Source organism: Diorhabda carinulata, chromosome 4 (assembly GCF_026250575.1).
Source record: "Diorhabda carinulata isolate Delta chromosome 4, icDioCari1.1, whole genome shotgun sequence".
Classification (NCBI taxonomy): domain Eukaryota; kingdom Metazoa; phylum Arthropoda; class Insecta; order Coleoptera; family Chrysomelidae; genus Diorhabda; species Diorhabda carinulata.
In genome coordinates this window covers 4,659,840-4,682,857 of record NC_079463.1, presented here as the reverse complement: position 1 = coordinate 4,682,857, position 23,018 = coordinate 4,659,840, and the positions used below count along the sequence as shown (strand labels likewise).

General features: G+C 31.7%; 3 protein-coding genes across 5 annotated transcripts; 2 read left to right on the top strand and 1 right to left on the bottom strand.

The window, feature by feature from the left end:
- Positions 1–83: 83 nt before the first annotated feature.
- On the top strand, positions 84–3,079 carry LOC130893514 (zinc finger HIT domain-containing protein 2). The gene is made up of 5 exons (XM_057799723.1): positions 84–241; positions 294–725; positions 895–1,039; positions 2,207–2,416; positions 2,671–3,079. Exons 1-5 carry the CDS (start codon positions 171–173, stop codon positions 2,974–2,976), a joined length of 1,164 nt encoding a protein of 387 aa, XP_057655706.1. The 5' UTR covers positions 84–170; the 3' UTR covers positions 2,977–3,079.
- A 1,840-nt stretch (positions 3,080–4,919) lies between these two features.
- Positions 4,920–13,950, top strand: LOC130893513 (beta-ureidopropionase-like). Its single transcript, XM_057799722.1, has 8 exons — positions 4,920–5,122; positions 6,492–6,754; positions 7,696–7,790; positions 8,433–8,639; positions 9,255–9,359; positions 10,921–11,127; positions 12,878–12,964; positions 13,819–13,950. Exons 1-8 carry the CDS (start codon positions 5,019–5,021, stop codon positions 13,918–13,920), a joined length of 1,170 nt encoding a protein of 389 aa, XP_057655705.1. The 5' UTR covers positions 4,920–5,018; the 3' UTR covers positions 13,921–13,950.
- Positions 13,951–15,151: 1,201 nt separating this feature from the next.
- On the bottom strand, positions 15,152–22,561 carry LOC130893512 (beta-ureidopropionase-like). 3 transcript variants are annotated; one of them, XR_009059215.1, is made up of 9 exons: positions 22,425–22,561; positions 21,064–21,323; positions 19,326–19,420; positions 18,616–18,822; positions 17,888–17,998; positions 17,565–17,774; positions 17,255–17,341; positions 16,982–17,171; positions 15,152–15,299 (listed from the first exon to the last, which is right to left on the bottom strand). XR_009059215.1 is itself a non-coding variant. In XM_057799719.1 (8 exons), exons 1-8 carry the CDS (start codon positions 22,526–22,528, stop codon positions 15,195–15,197), a joined length of 1,179 nt encoding a protein of 392 aa, XP_057655702.1. In that variant the 5' UTR covers positions 22,529–22,561; the 3' UTR covers positions 15,152–15,194. The 3 variants fall into 3 exon arrangements, 2 of the variants coding, with proteins under 2 accessions (XP_057655702.1, XP_057655703.1); XM_057799719.1 differs by lacking the exon at positions 16,982–17,171; XM_057799720.1 differs by lacking the exon at positions 16,982–17,171 and having other exon boundaries at positions 22,421–22,515.
- Positions 22,562–23,018: the final 457 nt, after the last annotated feature.

Below are 23,018 nucleotides of genomic sequence, written 5' to 3'. Positions count from 1 at the left end.
GTTGTATGACGTCATGTCTACCTAGTTTACCTAATTGAAAATATAGTTTTCTTTGGCACTCTACAGTTGTAGATACTGATTTCTTGAATGGGTTCGTTAGTTGTCAATTGCCATCTTACCATTGAAAATGTTTTGAATGTTGATTTGATTTAATTTTCTACTTTTCTCTTATGATAAGTACATGCGGTAAAATGGCTTCTGCTAAAATTATTGAGTTAGATGAGACCAATACTTGTAAAATGTGATTTATGGGTTAATTTGTATTTAAATATCCTAATATTTTTTATTTGTAGTTGCGACAATGCTTTTGCGAAGTATTCCTGCCCCAAATGTAATATACTGTATTGCTCATTAGATTGTTATCAGTCAAATTCACATTTAGAATGCAGTGAAACTTTTTACAAAGCCAATATTTTGGAAGAACTCAATTTAAACAAAAATGACTCTGAATCAAAAGAAAAGATGTTACAGATTCTGAAAAGATTTCATGAAGGAAACCAAATATTGAGCGACGGTGATGAATCCTCAACTGACTGCTCGGGTATTACATTCGAAGATATATTAAATTTAGAGTCATTTTCTCCAGATGAGCTCGACTCTGATGATAATGAAGAAGAATTGCTAGATATTGGGGAAAGATTAGCAGGAATCAATTTGGACGATGCTGAAAAAGTGTGGGAAAAACTGACAGAAACTGAGAGACAAGATTTCGTATCGTTTTTAAAGTAACTATTCGATTTTGATATTTCTGTGAAGTAGAGGAAAATGCTCTCATCAACATTTTTTATTTATATGTCCACATCATATATGTATCCAAAAATAAAATAGAAAACAATGAGTAACTGAAATACATACATTTGAATAGATTGTACAGATCCAATATTCATTTTTTAGATCTGAAGATATTGCTAATTTAATACCATCCTGGCAACCATGGTGGTTATACCATAGTAAAAAAGTAGAGGTTGTTGAAGAGAGTGAAGAATATAAAAATAACTGTCCAAAATTATGTGATATTAAAGATTTCTCGGCATTAACGGTAAATTGTGATTATTTACATTTTGTTGACCATCAATTGGTTGTTTTTAGTATCAATATTGATAAAAGATTTTATTGCTTTTCATAATATTCCATTCTATGTAGTTTTTAGAGGTTGTTGAAACCATTAGCTACACAAACAACTTTGAAAGGTGGAAATTGTTTATTCACTAAACTGCAAATTCAATTGTCTTTAGCTAATTTTGGAGAGTAATAAATTTTATGAAATTGAAAAATGATTTACCAATAGTCGATTTTCTTTTGATATTGTAGGGCAATTTTTCCCATTTTTATTACAAATGTATTGATGTCACTAAAGAGACATATACTTTTATTTTTAACACCAATCAAAGATAGTTATTCCCAGTTGCATATTTATTAGTTACAAATCTGTAGTCTTTGGTCAGATTAATTGAAGCACCAAAAAAATGACAAAAATACAATTTGAGATCAAAACTAGATCTTCAAGGAGTCTATAATCTATGTAAACATAGGTTTTTAAATTCATCTTAAAACATGGCACAAAGACATGACTTGAAAAATCTGCCAATTAAGACAACTGTATTATTTAACCCTTCAGATGGAACATGATTTTTTTGCATTTTGAAGAACATGCATCTCACATATGGATATAGGAATTTAGCTTCTTTTTTGTGAAATCACTCAATATTTTAAGGCATTTATATTTCCCATCTAATTTTTTTTATTAATTAGCAAATAAGACGGTTAATAGGTAATTAATAAATCAAAACAGAAACTTATTAATAATAACATTATTTATTCTTTAAATAGAATATGGAATATAAGTGTTGCTTATCAGTCAACTAGAAGAGTAATAGTACAATAAAAAATGCCAAATATCAGAAAGAAATAATTAAACCAAATAACAATTACTAAAGGCTGAGAAACCTCGGAAACCCTATCCCTTTACTTGCTTCCTACCAGCAGGGTTATTTAAATAATACTCAGTAAACCAACACCTATAACAACTGACAGAACAGGATGTGTTCAGTCAGGATATAATTCTAATCTTGATCGCACTGGTGTGTGTAATGTGTACTGCGAATGTTAATTTGTGAGATATTTGCTCTCGACTTAACCATAAAGTAATAATTGTTTCACGACTGATTTTATCTGTAAAAGTTTCTATATTATTTTATTATTTCAGTCGAAAACTCCTGCAGTGTGTATAAAGTATAATTTGATCAACATTCTGACTGCTTATGCTTTCACAGTCAGATATTTCAATGGAGAACATTTTGATTTTCCAAAAGAATCTGTTAGTTGTATGGTGACCATTTCTTTGACGTTGAAGAGGGACCAAAAGTTTGAAGATTTTGAAACTGCTGTAAAATCCGTCGAAATGGAATGTGTCAATGTGAGAATCTCATTTATTTCAATATATCAAATACAATTTTTTTAATATTGTAAAATATGATGATTGATTTTTATATTAGTAATTGTGCTGCATCTATTCCAACTAGTCTCATGCCCTCATGTCCAGATACAATTTATAACTTAAATGTTTAAATAATAAAATAAGTCACTATATTTCTTCACAACAAACAATTTTGTTTTCATTTATTACTTGAGGTCTATAACTAATATTGAGACATCGTTATATTTTTTCAGAGCGACTGGATCGTGAGTGATAGTGAAAATATTCAAACAATGAGACAGGATATCAATGATATTCTAAATGGACCTAAGAAATCAGACGCAACGTTTTATATATTGTGCGCTTTATCTGATCTGAAGAACTTACTAGTCAAATCACTTCAAACATCTGAAAATGACGAAACCACCGGTGGATTTTCCAAACAATTTACCAACGATCATTTTCCTTCAGTTAAGCTAGAAGAACCCGATAAAGTTAAACATCATGTAAAAAAAATTGACTACTTTTTATCTTATGCTAAGGATAAATTTGAAGCATAAAATGTGAGAATAATGTTTTTATTTTTGTTTGTTTATAAATTAGAGGTCAATTTAAGTTACATCATTGTAATTTATTCGTGAATAAAAATTATTTTTGATTAAACTTTGTTTATTTTCTACCAAAAAGAATAGGAAATACAAGAGGAAAATTATTTGAACCAATTATTAAGTGAAACAAAGACTACAATCCCTTATATAGAAAAGCCAAAACACCTTTCAGTGAGAGGTAGTATAAAACAAGAAAAAGCTTATGAAAGAGCTAAAAAATTAGAACAGGCGAAAAGGGTCCCATGGGAAGTAATAAAATAAGGTTGATTGAAAAAGAAATTAAACCTCTCTTATTTGGTTCATGGTAGTTTTGATTTCTTCAATTTCTTATGTTTTTTGAGGTGCTGAATTTGAATCTGAGGTTTGCTAACGAAATTTCGTGATGGAACATTGAAGCAAATACATAAAAAGATAAAACATCTCATGTTTTGGTAGTTTTCTGCTTACAAATCGGAAACTATCAACTTTTCGTGGAAGACTTTTCTATATAAAATGAAAGTACATAAAATTCCCTACAAATTTCACTATTAAAGCTTTTTTCTCCCTCAAACCGTTTTGGCTCAAACTATAGTTGAAAATATTCCACTCCAAAACTATGATTTATTGTTAAAGGCTATCCAGTAGTGAATTAGGTGTAAAGGATCAGGTAATTTAAAAAAAAAGATAATGTTCCAAGTTTAATGAAGTCCCAAATTCTACAAATTTAGTTGCAAAAAGGTAGAAATTCCGACGATTTTTTCACTACACTTTTTCCATTCCCAAAACATTAATTTATTTGCAAAGGTTTGTCATTTAATGAATAATTGCTCCTTCCAATATAATCTAGACTAGTTTAAGCTATTATTCATCTCTAGTACTAAAAAACAGCATTTTCAAAATCACATATCTTAATTCTCATTTTACACATAAAGTTACAAAAAAGTGCTTCCATTCAATTTATGTTGTATTTCGTACACGGCGACAGAGTATATAATCTTTGGCGACAGATCGAGTATATAATCTTAGGCGAAAAGTTTCTGAGTGTGCACTTTTATTCAACAGTCATGTATTAGCCCGATTATTATATATATTTGTTTATTAATAGTTTTGTTGAAATAATTATAGCTTTCAAATAAGAATTTAATCCTACTTTAATAACTTCTGGCGCTGTTTTCAAAGTCTTTCCACTTGCTACTAACGCGCCATCTCAATTCTCCGAACTTCGAGTCCTTTGACTCGAATAAGAGAAGATTCCCTTAGAAGTAGAGGACGCTGACCTACAGGTTGCGCTGGTCGGAGAATATTAAGGGGATAGTTCGCAGTTCAATGACATTTGCTAGGGACTGTGCATAGTCACAATTATTTGGGGAGGTCTATATCCAGCAGTGGACACGATTGGCTGTTTGATGATAAAGAATGATGATAATTGTATAGAACGAACTTTTACGAAATTTTGATGATACAGCGTTTCCTTTTCCTTGTTAAAGTCGATTTACAAATTTAACTGCTCACGTGGAACTAATCATGTACTCAAGTTTTTTTAATTTTTATAAATAAAATATTCGTTAGATTTTAAACAAAAAAAAAAACCAAAAACACGAGAGATTGAGAGAACCTCAGTTACAACTAAAAACTAATGAACTTCAAATATCTTCAAACTATGATCTCCTGAATCGAATCGTATCCGGTTTTATACCAGAAATAATTTCGCAATATTCCTTTATTCCCAAGAACAAAGTGATAACTTATTATTAAATACAATAAAATAATATAGAAAACAAATAGTTCATTCGCCAAAGAAAATATCCATGTATATTTATTTATATGCACATTGAAATAGAATATCTCCCCAGCAAAAATTCAAGAGGCAAATGGCAATGTGTCAACCTGCTTGCCAATTAGTACATTATTAATTCGAAGGGTTATTTTTAAACAGTATGAAGTGATCGGGTAACATCTAATCATTCTGTCTGATCAATTTCACGTATTTATATTTTTTTCTCACGGAAAAAATAATGTCGGAAATTAAAGAATTCGAGAGTGTGGATAGCGCTTTAAGACAATTACCTAAGGAGGATTACGATAGAGTTAGAAAAATTCTTTACGGAAATGAAACACAGTAAGTTATGGATCAATTATGAAAATTCTTCATTCATATTTTCAATATTAAGAAATGATTCGGTTTTCATTTCAGTTTTTAATTTTTCATCAACAAAGCAAACCTACAATTTTAGACATTTCTTTAAAAAAAAAGAGTTTAACTTTCTTATAACAAATATAAATATTAGTTCCGTTTCCATGATATAAAGTACACGGTGGGATCAAAAATAAGATGAATAATTTTATTAAAAAGTAGTGTTCTTGGTTATCTATACATTTATATCAACAATAAATCCATGACTGGAAGAATTATTGAAGCGTGACGTGGGTTTCTTATCGTTTTCCTTTTAGCATATTTTTTATTTTCAAGTCAGAAGTCGAATGGTGTTATATTTGGTAAGTAACGTGGATGTGAATATACAGAAAAACTTCTATCGTATTGTATTATAATTGTTTACAGTTGTTCCTCCCCGTGGAGAGAAGTCTGGTCGCAATATACCTTCACAATTGAAGAAAGCAATGATCATGACCTTGATGTTGGACTTTGATTGTCGGTCCTATCTTAAGTGAAGCTAATCACTGACAGAAAATTATAATCATCTGTTAAAAAGCGTTTTACAGATCGGTACAACTTCTTTTATAATATCTCAGCCGTTGAGTTTAATATCATATCATTCCGAGATCGATGAAAACCTAAAAGTCACATAGGTTCACGACTGGTATGGAAGTAAATTGTTGGGAAAATTTCCAATGCGAGATTTTTTTATTCCACTCAAACTGTCCAATGCAACGCTTGTTAATACTAGCTGTGGTTAATCTAGCTCTTGAGAGAAATGTCATGTTTTGAAGTACACTATCTTCTATGTTATTGATGTGTTTTTTGAAGTATTGGCAGGATTTATTTCCTCCTGTCTTGTTAATTAACGCTCTTTCTATATTAGGCGTATAGTCGTAATGCCATTCTTTTAATCGTTTATTACGTAGAAAGAAGTTTCACAAGTACGAATTAAAAAGAACTGTGGAGTGATTTTGATTTATTTTTCAAAACTTCTGATATAATCCATTAAAAAAATTGATGTTGATCATATTTGATCATAGCCAAATAAAAAAAGGATATAAAAAACGTTTCATTAACACCAATATCCACGATTTTTATTGAAATACGGTTCTCTATGAATAAAATCTATTTCAAATATATTCAATAAAGTACTTCAACTGTACTTTGACTGCCCCCTTAAACTTTTAATCTCGTTTAAGCGTATATAATATATATATATATATATATATATATATATATATATATATATATATATATATATATATATATATATATATATATATATATATATATATATAATAGATTAAATATGGGGTCAATATTGTTTTAGTGATATTGAGGTTTCGGAAGAATCCAAAGAATTAGCTTCCAAATACAATATTGAATTAGTAACATGCGGTTTCAACTGTAGAGATGAGCAGTTACGGAGTCCTAAAGTTGTTAGAGTTGGACTCTTTCAGCATAAATTAGTACCGTTTCCTACTTCTACCCCTATTCAGGAGATGAAATACGCCCTCTTCAAGTTTGCTAATAAAGCAATAAGAATAGCAGCTAGAGGAGGAGTGAATATTTTCTGTTTTCCGGAAACTTGGAGTAAGTAGATATAGACTACAAATATATTACGTGTTATTTTGTATTTCAATTATACACAAATGGAACTGACACTTTAATTTATAATAATTTGGATTATACTCATGATAATATAAAATGCTACAAAGCGATAAGCATTTTAAAAATTACTTAACTTGGATATTTATTTGGAACATTCAAAGATGGTCCCAGACGTACTTGGCATTCCTTCGAGATGGCGGTAGTTGCTTTGAAAAATATCACTATCAGAATTTATACAAACTGTATAGTTCGAAGTTTGAAGACACCAAGTTGTTTAGTATTTGTTTGGCAGTCGTCAATAGCGGACGTTCTCAGGGAATTTACGAACATGGAAAACATTGATCATCGTTATGTGACTTATTGAACTTCGCTGGGAAAAGTGTATGACGCTAAAAGAAGATTACGTTGAAAAATAAATATATTTTTTCCCAAAATTTTTGTTTTTTCTTTGTTGGGTCAGGTACTTCTGGGAACATCCTTGTATATGAAGTCGAATATTCACCCTTAAACGTAATTCTGAAGTTACTAGGTTTAAAAACCATGCTTTTACCTTGACTGTTTTGGTTTTGCTGAATGTATGCATTTCATTTTTGAAAAACTGGACGATTATGATGAAGGTATTATCAACATTATCGATTAATTAAAAACTAATGTTGTATTACCTAGAATGTTCCATAGTTTTGGTTAGCTCAAGCTCATTTGTAGCATCCTCTGTTGTAAAATTGTGCTTAAAACCACGCTATTCGTGGCCCATAAAGAATAATACGGAAGATGTTTAAAAAATTGATGACAAGCTTTGATAGTATCTAACATATTTTTATATTGTCTTGACGATACTTTCAAATTTGAGGTACTTATTTTGTATTTTGTATTGCCCAGAGTGCCCTGTATCAGAAAAGATGTGAGTTTTCTTTGATTTTTAGATATGCCATACGCATTTTGTACTAGAGAAAAAACTCCATGGTGTGAATATGCAGAAAGTGCTCAATATGGCCCAACGACTAAGATGCTGCAAGAGGTAATTGTACTATCGAAAAAACTCTATAATCTATAAATATAAAATGCTTTGTTAGTACGTGAAGACACGGTTTTCTCTATCACCAACGACCCCAGTCAACTTCCCGTTAGGGTAGAAAATACCCCTTGGTTTCCAGGTTAAAGTAAGGGAAGGTCACGGTGAGTGGTTGTGGATGACGAAAATGTGAAATTTCTGGAATGGTTTAGAAAGTTTTCAACTATTATAATCGATTTAGAATATTGTGGAAAGTTCTAAAAATTTCTGGAAAGCTCTAAAATGGTTTAGAATGATCTACAATGTTCTAGAAAGCTGTAGAAATTTCCCGAATGATCTGGAAAGTTCGAAAATGAGTGCAATTTATTATGATCGATTTAGAATGCTCGAGAAATTTCTAGAATGATCTAGAACGTTGTGTGTGCAATATATTATGACGATTTAAAATGTTCTAGAAATCTGTAGAAATTTTTTGATTGATCTGGAAAAATCCAAAATGTGTTATTATTGATCAAAAAGAACTAGGTCAAAGTTATGTACGTCTAAATGTTCTAGAGTGTTCTGGTACTAGAAATTTCGGGGTCTGATACTGTATATTTATTTCATATCTATCATTTTTGGATAAATTTCACTTTTGATGAATTTTAGTTGGCTCAAATCCACAACATGGTTATAATTTCACCAATTTTGGAACGTGATGATATTTACAATGATTCTATTTGGAACACGGCAGTTGTAATCGACAATCATGGAGATTATTTGGGAAAACAAAGGAAGAATCATATTCCTAGGGCTGGTGATATAAATGAAGCTATTTATTGCAGTGAAGGCAATTCGGGACATCCCGTCTTTGAAGTAAGGTTATGGCAATTGTTGAAAATTAATTTTTTTTCTTTATAATTTGTTGAATGATAATCGATCGAATACAAAAAATACTTAAAACTTAAATTTTTTCCATTAGTTTCCATTAATAAAAATAATTAAACTGATAGTTTCTATCTTAAACTGCATATTAATTAGAATAGAATAACGAATGTCATATGCTCAATTAGCAAGACATGAGAGAGGGAACCGAATCTGCGTAATTTTTAATGATAATTTTGGTTAGGTTTGTTCCCTAATATTGTTGAGAATTCAATTGAATCTCAACGGCTTCCACTTTCAAAAGCGACGCGATTGGTTTGAATACAATGCTAAATCTGCGAAACAAAAAACTCGAGTAAAGCTCGTGGATCAAATAAAACAGTCCACTCCGATGCTTGACAGTATTTTTTAGATATTGAGGAAATGTTGGAACACACCGATGACACACGTCAGTTACCAAAAATCGACGTGATTCTGCATTTCCTTGAACTTTAATAAATACTGTTAAATATCGCAATGAGCTAGTTTCTGTGGCTCACTCTGTATATATAAGAAAAATCAAATATTCGATAAAGTAGACTATGATTTTACTTATTTTTTTAATAGACTGAATTTGGAAAGATTGGCGTATGCTTCAGTCGTCACCATCCAATCAACTCATTAATATTTGGAGTCAATGGGGCAGAAATAGTTTTTAATCCAGCTGCAGCTGTAAGTATTAGATTACCATACATTTACTCATAGTATTTTGTATTGAAATTTCACTAAAGCTCCGCGAACTTAGCACCTCATATGCGGAATTTCGATTGACCAATTATACCATTCAGAAATTGGTCATAAAATGTCAATTGGTTTTATTAATTGGTCAGCGTTAGGAAATTTTTTATTGTGGGTTGAAGCTTTACAAGGTCATTGAAAATTTTTAGCAGCTCATTCATGAAAAAAATAAAAAAATTCACTTTTGCTGCGTTGGAGAAGCATTCGCTGATAATTGGTCAGCTTATATAATTATTTGGCCAGTTATCATTGTCGTGTCACTAGTAACGCGCATGATTTGGGCCGGTACATTACCATGAAAATCAATTATAAAATACCTTTAACACGTGGCGTCCCCGTTAAGAACAGAACATTGGCGTGATAGACCAATTAAATACTTCGACGTTAACATGAACCGGAATTTGTGATCTAAATCATATTCGTCGGTAACAATAAAAACTATACTTCAAGCTCTCTCAAGCTTATTACTGCAGGACTGTACTTTGTTTAACTGTAACTGTCAATTTTTAAAAAAATTCCTCTGCGCTCCGCACAGTCGTCAATTTTTTTTCGAAAACCCAAGCTTTGCCTTGCTTTCGACCTTTTTTTCGTATGTTCCGTGATTTTATCAACGTCTTCATCTGATTTCCTTGAAGAGCACAACAGGGGGAGCCGAGAACTCGGCCCGCTAAGTTTTTTCGTTATTACAGAGAGAAAGCAAAACTTTTTATGACCAATTTCTCACTTTTCAGATGGTTTAATTGGTCCATCGAAATTTTATACATGGGGTGCTAAGATCGCTGATCTTTTAAAAGTCACAGTTATTTAATAGGAGATGATGAAATTAAGTGAGTCGATAATCAACAAAAAATTCTTCATTGCTGGTATCTACGCGCTGGAGATTAATTTCATCATTCAGTGTTTTTTGTATTCACAAAGATTTTTCACCACAAAAATCGTGAGAAAAGAACTTTAAAATGTATCCGGTAGTTTTATTGAACATATTTAGTGAACTAGAATCAAATTTCAAGCCGGAAGACTTTCAAAAACTACAATGAAAAATAGAGGCGAAAATCAAATTAAATGACTAGCCAAAATGATAAGCGAAGTGAAGTGTAAGGCAATAAAGAAACAGATTCAAACTGAAGCTTTCATTTAATATTTTATTAAATTCTTTACATACTCGTAATTCTAAGCACATGTAATTAAAATATAGTAACCAATCCTAACTTTATTGTCTTTACTTTCTTGGTTGACCCATTAGACTTGAGGATGTTCTGAGATGCTACTCTGATTGAGTTGAAATTAACCGATGGAGAAGATTAAAATCGTAGAGATTTGAAACTAAGCGTGAAACACATAAAAAGAGGAAATATAATAAAGGGAGGATTGAGGTTGCTTCTTGGACCCTTTTTATTTGTTACATTTGAAATCGTTTCATAAAGTTACATAGAACATTTATTTATCTCTAACTTTTGCTTATTCAAGAGATATTCTTTGTCCTAATTTTTTGTAGGCAGGATCTTTCAACGAACCGCTTTGGTCGATTGAATCTAGAAGTGCTGCTATTGCTAATGGTTATTTCACGTGCGCCGTCAATAGAGTAGGAACAGAAGTGTTTGAGAACGATTTTACAATCGGGGATGGAAAACCTCCTCATAGAGAAAGCGACTATTATTTTGGATCCAGTTATGTTACTGCACCTAACGGTGTTAGAACTCCAGTAAGTTATACATAATTATCTGTAAGGTGTACAATTTTCACCATGTATTTATTGTATGTTACTCGATTGGGTAATTTTATATTTGGGAGACATTGAAACTAATCGATAAATTAATTTCTTGATATATTGCCTTTCTCGTACTTTAAGGGGTCTAAGAGAACGACAGAATTATGGAAGCGGTGCCACTAGAGACACAAAACTATAACTCTTATTCACTCGGGCGCATTCGTGTTTTCCTGCGACGATAAACTCTGCAGGTGTCACGTGCTGTGCAACCACAAAATGCTCTTGGATTGTTGGAACCGTAGAAAATGCCCTTAAAAAACTTCAGCGTGGCGATACAAGGTATCAAAAGAAATTTTAATACCCTGAAGCACATCGAAAAGGAGATTCAGATTAGCTAAATTCAACACTTCTAGCTGATCATTTACATAAAATGTGAAATAAATGTTACGGACAGACGAAGGTTCAGTTTTTTAAAGTTTGTTACACTATGGTTGAAAAATTTGGTGTTGCATATCGATTTAATGAAGTCGAGAAAGCTGCGGGCAGAGATTTTCTAGAAGGATCTTTCCAACAACATCCCTATTAAAGTATAAAAAAACCTTAAGCGAGAAGTATCTATAGGATACTTGCGTTTAATAAAACCAAGTGGATCGATTCTTTGAAACTTTGGAAAATGTTGTGATACCACAAACAGAAAAATTTTAGTGTCTAGGGAACGAAAAGTTACAGTACATCATGGGAAATATGTGAATGCTTCAGGATTTTTCAACCCACATCTGTTTATTTTCCCTCGACGGTGTCACTCACCGCAGTTAGAAAAATACGGTCCACCAGGAGCATTTTTGAATCTTGTGAAGTAGCTAAAGTGGTAATGCTTTCCATTCCACTACTCTCATCATATGGGTCGCAGCATCTAAAAGGACAAAAACGGAAGAAAGCAGCCAACAAAAAATAAAAAGTGAAAAGAGTGTAAAAAAACTTTTTGTGTATAAAACTGACACGCCTGAATAAGGTGTTGAGAATCTTTGCGACGATTAGCTAGAATATTTGACACAATAAAAAAATAAGGAAATATGGTATTGTTGCAGAGGTTGCCTTAAATGAGTACATTAGGAATAAAAATTTTAGAGGCTGTTTTAATAATTAATTAGGTAGCCTAACGCCTAATAATGTAAAGTTAACGCTGTGAAAGTTAGTCATCTAAGTAAGGATTTAATTTCTAATAAAAAGTTCCTAAAGTATCAATACCTTTGTTTTTTATTAAATTTTTTCTTTAGTAGCTTCCAATTCCTCCCTTCTCCCCTAATAGTATAAATCATTTAATATTTTCTGAACCCCTCCTTAGCCGGTCCTGATGAAATTTTCGAAGTCAATTTTAACCCCTTAAATCTAGTTTTGGAAAATTTTTATGATCGGAACCGTAAGTTAAATTCCCAGAGATTGTTTGTTTCTTTTAAAAAAATATATCCCAATAGAATACGATCTCAAAAATTAAGATTCCGTCTACCTCGAAGCTCAATTTTATTGAGGATTTTTCAGTCCAATGATTGTGAGTCCATTTTCCATTAAAAATAGTTCTAACTGTCATAAAATTTAATGCCTTATATTGCATTGTGATATTTTCGATATTAGAACTTTGGTAGAGATCCACATGATCTCTGATATTATAATGAACGCATTCATTTCATGAGTTTTTGTTATTCTTACTTTTTTGACTATATCACTGACATTAAAAACATTATAGGGACTATCCAGGACCAAAAATGGCCTACTTATAGCTGAAATGGATTTAAATCTCTGCAGACAAGTAAAAGATCATTGGGGTTTTCAAGTAAGTCTTTCCATGAAATTTTACGCTTGAATCTAATTTTAAATTGCGTATTTTTATTGCTAACATCGAGAATGCTTGCCTTGAATATTGTCCACTCAAAACTTAACCTTAGTAAGTCTAGCGTTTTACCCATGTTTCATCCAGATAATAAATTTTCTTCACGAAATTTCTTAATTGTTCTAAGGTATTCTCGCCTCCACACAATTACTAAGCTTTTTCTAATAATAAACTTCTTCGTTTTTTGTATTGAAATCCCGTTTCTTCCAATAAATTATAACATTTTGATCTTTTAAAATCCTTATCTTCGTTAACTAGATACTCCCGAAATATTTGCCGTTTTGGAAATAACGTCATCAACATTTCTGTCATCATTCTCTGGCATTTTCATTTTTATAATTATTCACAATAATTTTTTTTTTCGCTAGCGTTAAAATGAAGTTTTTTAACTCTCTTCTTAGGCGAAGTAGTTCTGCAGCATTGCGGGGCTCATCCTTCTCACGCGGATTTTTGTGTTAAATTATGGTGCCGCTTATTTGGACCAATAATGATGCGCTGGGGATGTTCACGTGCTGATCACGCACTGACCATTGTTTTTGTTTACTATTTTTCTCCGATATTTTCACGTTCTACAGCAGATCAAAGTTAAGATCACTCCATAGCATATTCACGCTCTATTCCGTTAAGTGAAATACATATTTGAAAACTAATATTACAAAATATGTCTGTAAAAGAAAATCGACATCTGTATATCAAGTTCTAATTATTTTAAGTTTATGGGACAGTTATACATGCTTTTAATCAATTTGTTGTTGTGTTTATCACTAAATTTTTTATCAATTAATCTCTTTTTTCAGTTGTCACAAAGATTGGATTTGTACGCTGATTTACTAAGTCGTGCTACTAGATCGGATTTTACTCCTCAGATTATACGAAAATCATGTAAACCACCACAATAATTTGTTAAATAAAGTTTATTGGTGCCTTAATGAGTTGTTTTTCTTACTGAAACCTCGCCCTATTTTCATAATAAAATAGAATTTATACGTTTTCATTTTAAGACAACTACGAAAAATCTTAATTAAATTCGAACGGGAATATATACAAACTGTACATTCTATTGAATAGGGTAGGTACTAGAATGGTTTAAAAAAATAGTTTTGGTTAGTTTATTTACAACTTTTATTAAATATATTTTTCAATTCTTTGATCAATATTTATAGAAGAAAAAATTGAAAATTCAAAAATTTTGTAGGTAATTTAAACATTTCAGTAAAGCCGCCACATTGCTTGACGTTATAGGTATAAAATAAACACTGAACATATTATACAAAGTAAATACGACGAATCGGTTATTCTAAAATAAACGTTATTATTAAAATTTGATTAATCTGAAAAATGTTATATAAATCGTGTTTTGTGCCAGGATGTAAAGATAGCACGAATAAAACACCTGGCAAAGTTGTTTTATGATACCAAGAAGTTCGAATATACAACAAAAATGGTTTGAGAGTATTATTCGTTTTTACGATCCTGTGAGATGTGATTATTTTGTTGCCAGGATCATTTTAATGTCAGTAAGATTCAAATTAAACTTATTTTGAAATTGAGTTTATTATGTTTTTAATTTTCAAGGTGATTATGTGATGTAAGAACTTAACCTATAAAAGGTTTATTCTTATTTATACGTAACTAATACCGCTCCTCCTAGAAAGTTCAGTATGTGGAATGGCTGTCGCTTTCTATTTCATACCCTCCCGGGTCTAGTGCCCTGGAGTTTTGTAGTGTTCCACACTTGTCCTCTGCGTAAGAGAGTCTAGCGACTTCAGGTGTCTATTGACCTGATAGGGCCCAGACAGGAGTCTTGTTAGTACTAGTGGGCTGCTCTTGCTTATGCTGATAAATTCAGTACATCTTCTCGGGTTGCAGTTTCTCAAGAGTATCTCGGCTCCTTAGTAGATTGTTTTAGTAACTGGTTTCACCCCTATCCATTATCTTCTCCAATATTTTCTCTATTGCTCTGTAGCTGATACCACAAACCCATGAAGGGTTTGTCTGCTCCTATATTATCGAGTCTGTCAGCTATTTTATTTCCTTCCACTCCAGTGAAACTATTCACATATAGAAATAGATTAGAAATCGAAATGTTTAGTAAAAAAATAGACGCAGTATTGTAAAATAAACACAAAATTAGAAGAAAAATTTATTTTCCTTCATTCAAAATAATTAATTTTTATATAGAATAACAATGGCAGTGTTTTTTGATAACTTGCGGCTTAAAATCTGAATTTGTGGCTTGTAAAAGAAGATCTCTATATTTGGGTAGCATGTGCGTGTGCTAGAAAAAAAAAAAAAAATATACCTAATAATCCAGATAATTTTACATGTATATACATATAGCATACCAATATGCAAAGATTATACCGTAAGTCTGCATATTCATCATCTGTACATAACTTTTTGACGCATATACATAAATGCACACAAAATGGATGTTGCTCTTATTATACACTTTGTGAATATGTTAAATCTGACACTGCCACTATGTTGAACGTATGCAGAACGTGTTATACGAGTGCTATTTGAGTTGTCTACAGGTACTTGAAGATTTTCGTGCGATGACTTTCGACGTGGATTAAACCAACATCGGTATACCGATCAACTCGCTTCGATTTTTGGTGGTAAAGCACCGTCTCGATCCACCGTGGTTCGCTGGTTTTCCGATTTCAATTGTGGTCGCAAATTTTGTGAAGGTCGTCTAAAATCGGCTGTTGTGCCAGAAAACATCGTTGCGTGAGGTTGAGGCATACTTAGGCATTAGTTCCACTCGCATACATTCTGTATTGCATGAATATTTAGCTGTAAAAAAGATTTGTTCGCGTTGGATACCACATAATTTGACAATCGCTCATGTCGATTGGTGCAAAGAAACCTTGAAAACATTCAATCGCGGTGCTTCAAAAGATGTATGTATAGGTTTTTTAAAACAAGCCAAATCCAACAAAAGTTATTCACGCACGAAGCATTTTGAAGCAAATCGCAAAGCAAAGCTTTGAAAGCAAAGTCGCCTGTTTTTTTAGACAAAACGGCATTAGAGCAACGTAGAACGGTTAATTCTGATCTGGGACACCAGCATTTGTTTGCTAGAAGTGTTCAAAAAAATCGGTAGAAGGCTCTCACACATCAATTAAAAAGGTTTTGTACAGTTAAAACATAGAATTGCTTGGTCATCCGCCCTTTTTGGCACGCAATCATTTCTTCTTATTCCCGAAGTTCAAAAATAAATTGCGAGGTCAACGAAGCTACCCTCGTATTACAACTTCAGTTAAAAAAATTATTTCAAAAGTAGTCCCGAGAAACAAGTGGACTTATTTTCAGAATTTTTAAAATCTACCTAATTAAGTGGCACTTTATAATACGATAATAATCGAATTCTTAAACAAATTCTGGTTATTTTTCAATTCACGAAAATTGGTATATCCCTTCAAATAAGAGATGGAGAAGAGTGGAAACCTTGTTCCGGTTCTGCTGATTCGATTTTTATGAACTTGATGTTGTTTGAAAGATCTTTTGTCCATCAATACAAAACATATAAATTCTAATCAATATTATTAGCAACGTGAATGCTAGAGGGCGTTGTTTCATATATTCTAGATATTGTGATGTCTCTTCACAAATTTAAATAGAAGACACACCTTCAGCCATTCGTCATGACAAATTCTTGGAAGTTTATTTATCTGGCCACCGAGACCTCTAGACCTAACTTGATTAGATTTTTATTTGCGGTACCAAATGAAAGATTTCGTTTACACCAATAGCCCCATAACAAGAGATCATATTATTGAAATAATACGACAAACAAAACGAAGTATGTCAATGTCAATGACTAATTTAATGTATAGAAAATGATGGACGACATTTTAAATACCTAGGACGCCACTAATTACGTAGTTTGATTATATAATTTGGTACATGGTTTATTTAATGATTTCATCTCATTGTTAGTAATGTTAGCCTTACATTTAAATAACGCCATCTGGTGACAATAATATGAGAACAGTTTAAATTACTGCTGCTTTGAGCAGAACCGGACTTATACATTTTTTCTTCTCAAAGTTCTCACTCTCTCCCATTTCTTATTTGAAGAGATATATTATATTTTGTGCTTAGGAAAATATCATATCTTCAAATACGTTCTCTAAAAGTGGACCTAAAATTATGAAATTTAATTATATCTTATTGGTATTATTATTATTGCAGATGGTAACTTTTGTTTTATTAAAAAATATTTACCCCAATTCCTCTATTATCTTTTACTTGCCGGCACAAATTCAAATCAAACTCTGCTATAAGTAGTCCGTTTTTTGTTCTTGATAAACCCTAGAAGAAAAATGTGGCATTTACAAGATATCTAATAGATAATAGATTAGAAATAGATTAGATTAGAAAATAATTAAGATTTAATTTGTGTAGATTCAATGTTCGAAATCAAAAGTGTAACGTGATTAAATTTATTCAAATACAACAAACTATTAATACTCAATGATCTACACGAACATAGTTCATACCCAATTTACTCATATACAATAAACAAATGATTTACCGGGGATCTTGATCCATTTGGAGCAGTCACATAACTAGATCCGAAGAAGAGTCCGGAGTCTTTGTGATGTATTAAATTACCCTCTTCATCTTCATATTCATGATCATATATTTCCATTCCTATTCTATTCACTGTACACACGTAATAACCGTTCGCTATTGCAGCATTGCGAGCTTCAATACCCCATAGAAGTTCAGCTTCTTCGCCAATCTACACCAAAAATATTTCATTATAAATTTTATTAAAATATTTATTTGTTTACTGAGAATTAATTATATAAAATCGATAAATGTGATAACTAGGTTTAATTATTAGGTTCTTACCGCTCCACATGGATTAAATACGATTTCTGCACCATTTAAAGCTAACGCGAACCAACTCAGTGGATAATGCCTCTCATAGCAAATATTGATACCGATTTTTCCATATTCAGTCTAAAATCATCGCAAAACAAACAATGCTTGATCAACATCAAAAGTTCTTTTTTCCATTGTTTATAAAATCTTGGAAGGTTTAAATTTATATTCACGCAAGATGTTGGCTTAGACCGTCAACTTAGGTTACGTGGTACAATTTTAACTAGAGTGTCATCTTAAATTAATACAGCGCCAAAACTAAACATTGTTTAGCTTTTCAAATCGGGTATTATAGCAAAAAATTATCAGATGCTTACTAATGTTATGAAAAGTGAAATGAACTACGAGATTAATGTTTTATAATTTTTAAACAATAACATTAACGATATATTCATCAGAATAATTCAATCAATTAAACTAAGAATTCAATAAAGCAATCTATCGATAGAGGTGGTATATTGTAAGCGTTTTGAACTCTTATATTTGACGCTGCAGTCGAAATTATACCACGTGACTTCTAAGCCAGCTTCGCTCGTCAATATGAAATTGCATCTTAAGTATCTTCCTCCCTAATATCTCATTATTTTGAAAGAAATAAGTTTTACAAACTTGTTTTCTGACGTCGTACTTTCTCACTTTGGTTACTTATAATCAAATTATATTAGATTGAAACTTCGAAAAATCTAATGTATTACCTCAAAAACAGGATGTCCACTATCACCTTCACAGTAATATGTAGGCTCATTGGAATTTTCTACACAAGGTATATGATTTCTTCTTTGTTTTCCTAAAACTCGTCCATGATTATCTATAACTATAGCTGTGTTCCAAATTCGATCTTCAAATATTTCGTCTCGTTCCAGGATTGTTGATATTATAACAATATTGTTTTCTTGAGATAGCTGAAATGTACTTGATATTCATTTACTTCGAATTTCGATATAAGAACGAGTGAAAAATCATTTGATTTAAAACTCCTTCATGTATATTAACTACAGTTAATAATTAATATTAAAATGAGCAATACAAAACGTGTTAAGCAAGAGAAAACTTTATTTACAAACAAAATTAACAGTGAACATGTAAGCACGTACTGAAGGACTCACAAAAGTAAAAAGGAGAAACTAGGATTGAACAATAAAAAACTCAATCGTCGACGTTGGAGCAGTAGTATTGAAAGTTCAATCGTGCTAATAACGAGAACTCGAATCGCGATCGGTGAAAATAAACTAGTGAATAGTGAAAAGTGCAGTTAAAATATAAGTAGTATAGCAATAAGTAAATAAAGTGGGGATTGGAAAATATACGAAGTCTTTAAATGTATACAACCAATTCAGGATATTTTTAAATAAATAAGAAAGTATTCCAATATTTTAGATAATTTTGAAAGTACAAAAAATCTCACCGACTGTAATATTCTCGTTGTCGACCCTTCTTCGGCTTTTTCCGCATATTCACTCCAAGGCATTTTTTCCCCGCTACAAAAGGCGTACGGCATATCTAAAAATAGTTGAAAATTATAATTTAACCCTCCGTTGGGCACAATAAATGGACTACCGAATTCGGATGTACGTGTATCAATTGACAATTTATACTGGTCATCCTAAAATTTGTGATAAAAGATAATGACAGATCTTCGTAGGAATGCTTAGACAAAAATTTATAAGAGGGCCGTACTGCACACTCCGCCATTGTTGACATTCAGGAGTCAGTCGGCGTTGTGTTACAGCCACGTAAACATGTCTGCCATTATTTATGTTCCCGTCTATTGTAAATTGCGAAGTGTGATTCGTTTTCTATAATAGTGATGCAGAAATCCATGGGAGAATGAGTCGTGTGTATGGGGAAAACTTCTTGAGTGATTGTTTTGTGCATGAATCGTGTCGAAAGTTTAAAGATGGCCGTAATGATGTGCCAATAACGCAAATCTGTCGTTTCAGAAGACCTGGTTCAACGAGTTGACAGAATTGTTAAAGAAAATCGAAGATTGAAAATATTGAAAAACTTGTCCACAGATATGACAAATGTCTTGATCTTTTCGGTGATTATTTCGAAAAGTAATCGTAAGTGTACAAATCTTTTGGTAATAAAATTGTTATTTTATATGAACTTGTTTTTTATTTATCGTCTATCGGAGGTTGAAAAAAAAACGCAATATATCAGGTTCTTGAATTCCATTCAAAGGGCTCCTGCTAGATACAACTAACTAATGAAACCTTTTAGTATCATAATATTTACAGGTATTATGACATCGGTCGAGGAAATTTGTGCTTCATACAGAAGGTGTCGATTTTTACGCCTCAATTTAGTAAAGTATCATAATTACTCTCTAATTGCTTTACTCTCTTTTAATTATTCTGTCTTCGTATATTGTTAAGACACTATAGAAAATAAAAGCTTGAAGCATGAAGAAAATATATGAAATTGAATTGAAATACACAGTAGATGTGCGAACGGCACAGCGTTGGTATAATCGTTGTAATAGTGGAGATTCCCTTATAGCTTCTAAAGATACCAGACATCGCCATTTTAAATAATTCAAACGTCGAGAAGAGATCTCTAAACAGCCACTAGTCCTGCCGAAAGATGATCGGTTTATTAGACGCAGTGGTTGCACAAAGAACAATTACCAGAACCCCTCACAAATAGAAGTCGATTCTAGCGGAAAGTCTTGTTGTATGTCTGATGGAAATATGAAGGTTTTATGTACTTAGAAATCATTCCAGACGGTCGAGGTATCAATGCCGAGGTACATTGTGAACAAATGATGCGGATGTATGAGATTTTAAAGGAGAAATATCCAGTTTTAGTTAACTGAAAGCGGAGTTCTGTCACAACACTACATACAGCGGAATAAAATCGAAGAACTTAGTGGTAATGAACTTCTACCACATTTAGCATTTCATACGAACTTCGTACCGTCAGGTTACTATGTATTCAGATCCATGGTGAGAGTCTTCGTGAGTAAAAATTTTAATTCAAAAGAGCTTTTGAAAAGTCTTAAAGAGCTTGCTAAAAATTAAAAACGGTCACTATTTATAAGATAGTATCTATTCTATCCTCTCAATTATATCGTTAGAAAATAGATTATTTCTGGAGTGTGCTGCTTTTTGAGCATAGTTATGTTAATCTATACTACTTACTCCAAGCTTGTTGTAAACTAAATATCTTCGCTCCACCTTTGGCAGCTACTTTCACAGCATCCATTGCTAAAGTATACATTTCCGTTTTTACTTTATAAATTGGAAAAGTTAATGGTACCGGTAGCTTTTGTTGGAATAGTGCCACTCTAATTAATCGAGGAGGTCTAAGTTGTTCAACTACATGATTAAATTTATACTTAACCAATTCCAATTTGTATCTCGACGCTAGCTTCATGCATTTCTCAGATACGTCTAAGTCTCTAAAATAGATAAAAGTATTTAGTAAATTCGCCAAAGAAGTCAGTAGAGTATTATTTAAGCTGAATTTCAGTCAACAATAGATAGTTTTCAACTAATACGTCTTTCAAATGTACTTATTTAAACATGATATCTTTTGTACTTTTTCAGGAGTACGGCTGGTTGGAGTTAAATCATTCCGTGGGCTCCTTTCTCCTCACTTATCTCTATTATTTCTTATCCTGTGTCTTGTATTTTATTTCTTGTTATCTTATTCCTTGTTTTTCTCCTGCTATCTTAATTTCTTCCGTCTAGCTGTACCTTCTCGTTTATTCCTTTTTTGTTGTAAGTTCGTGCTTCATATATCTTCTTCATTATCATGACGAGGACAAACCTACTTAGTTGTCCTTCGTTTTGAATTGCAGTTAATTTCAAAGTTTTCTTTATAATGTTGTTCCCCATTTTGTGACATTTTTTATATTTATTTCTATTCCTTTTTGACCAGAAAATGTATGTTAATTGCATTGAATAATGTTTCTTCTTGTGTTAATGTCATATCAAGTTATTGAAAACTTTTAATGTTACTATTTTTGATTCTTCTATTTTTATTTTATGTGTCTTACTCTTATTATCTTTCATCTTATTTCGTTTATTTTATTATTAATTTATTTATAGACTATCATTTAATATGTTTAAGTTATGACTGTTCAGATTTATAATTTTCTGCCTAATTGCTGTCATCTATATATCCGTAATTTTAAAGTGTTTTATTGTCGAGTGTATGACCTTATATTTGTCTTTTTGTTATTTTTATTTCTTGATCTAAGTCTATGGTGAATAAAAATGTGTTTAGTATACATCCTAGTTTTACTCATTTCGTTATAGCTATCAAAAATAATACATATATAAAAGATATTTGTCGTCAATTAAGTTGTTTTCTAGAGGTTTATACTGGGAGAAAAAACTTTGTTTATGGAACCAAACCTGGTATATTTGAATCTATATCAATATAAAATTACAATATAATATAAATTATCTATAGTTTTTAAAGAAAGTGTTTCAGTAGGAAAAATATTATAATTGATTGTCTAACTTGGAAAAATATATTTTTAAATCTTACTTACTGTCCACCGTCTCCATATAATATTCTCCACACTTGTCGAAATTCTTTGTCGGGTAATTTCTGTAAAATTGATTCAATACTGTCTGCTTCTTTTTCAAGTGACATTTTAATTGAACGAATTAATGTTTTATTGCTCCAAGTAATTGTAATACGAGTCCAGACAAAAATAAATAATTAAAAATAGATCGTGTCATAGATTCTATTTCAATTATTATAGCCGGGGTTACTACTTAGATTGTCCTGGGATTTAAAACAACTAGGACATTTGAATAATAAGAAATGAATTCCTCTTTCGGTTGTATAGAGTATGGACTGATTTGAAAAGGATACATTCTTGCTTTTATATTTGCCTCGTAGTCTCCGTGTGTTTGCTTCCTGGTTTTCAACTAATTCTGCACATGTTTTTTCTGATATTCTTCCGACCTGATTACTCCAACCTCGTTTAGGTTCTCTAGCCCACCTCACACCACGTTGACTTCCTAGCTGTTCTCTAATATCCTGACTTGTCATTCTAACTCTGAAGCTCACTTCCTCAATTGTTAGTTATTATTTCAAACATCTTTATTATTCCTTTTGTTATTGATAATTCGTGTCT

Coding starts and splice junctions, on each gene's coding strand:
- LOC130893513 (XM_057799722.1), top strand. CDS start 5,019: ATGTCGGAAATTAAAGAATTCGAGAGTGTGGATAGCGCTTTAAGACAA. Junction 6,755..7,695: donor CTGTTTTCCGGAAACTTGGA/GTAAGTAGATAT, acceptor TTTGATTTTTAG/ATATGCCATACGCATTTTGT. Junction 9,360..10,920: donor TTTTTAATCCAGCTGCAGCT/GTAAGTATTAGA, acceptor AATTTTTTGTAG/GCAGGATCTTTCAACGAACC.
- LOC130893514 (XM_057799723.1), top strand. CDS start 171: ATGATAAGTACATGCGGTAAAATGGCTTCTGCTAAAATTATTGAGTTA. Junction 726..894: donor GATTTCGTATCGTTTTTAAA/GTAACTATTCGA, acceptor TTCATTTTTTAG/ATCTGAAGATATTGCTAATT. Junction 1,040..2,206: donor AAGATTTCTCGGCATTAACG/GTAAATTGTGAT, acceptor TTATTATTTCAG/TCGAAAACTCCTGCAGTGTG.
- LOC130893512 (XM_057799719.1), bottom strand. CDS start 22,528: ATGTCACTTGAAAAAGAAGCAGACAGTATTGAATCAATTTTACAGAAA. Junction 19,421..21,063: donor TAGTTTACAACAAGCTTGGA/GTAAGTAGTATA, acceptor AACTATTTTTAG/ATATGCCGTACGCCTTTTGT. Junction 17,775..17,887: donor TATTTAATCCATGTGGAGCG/GTAAGAACCTAA, acceptor TTTTTGGTGTAG/ATTGGCGAAGAAGCTGAACT.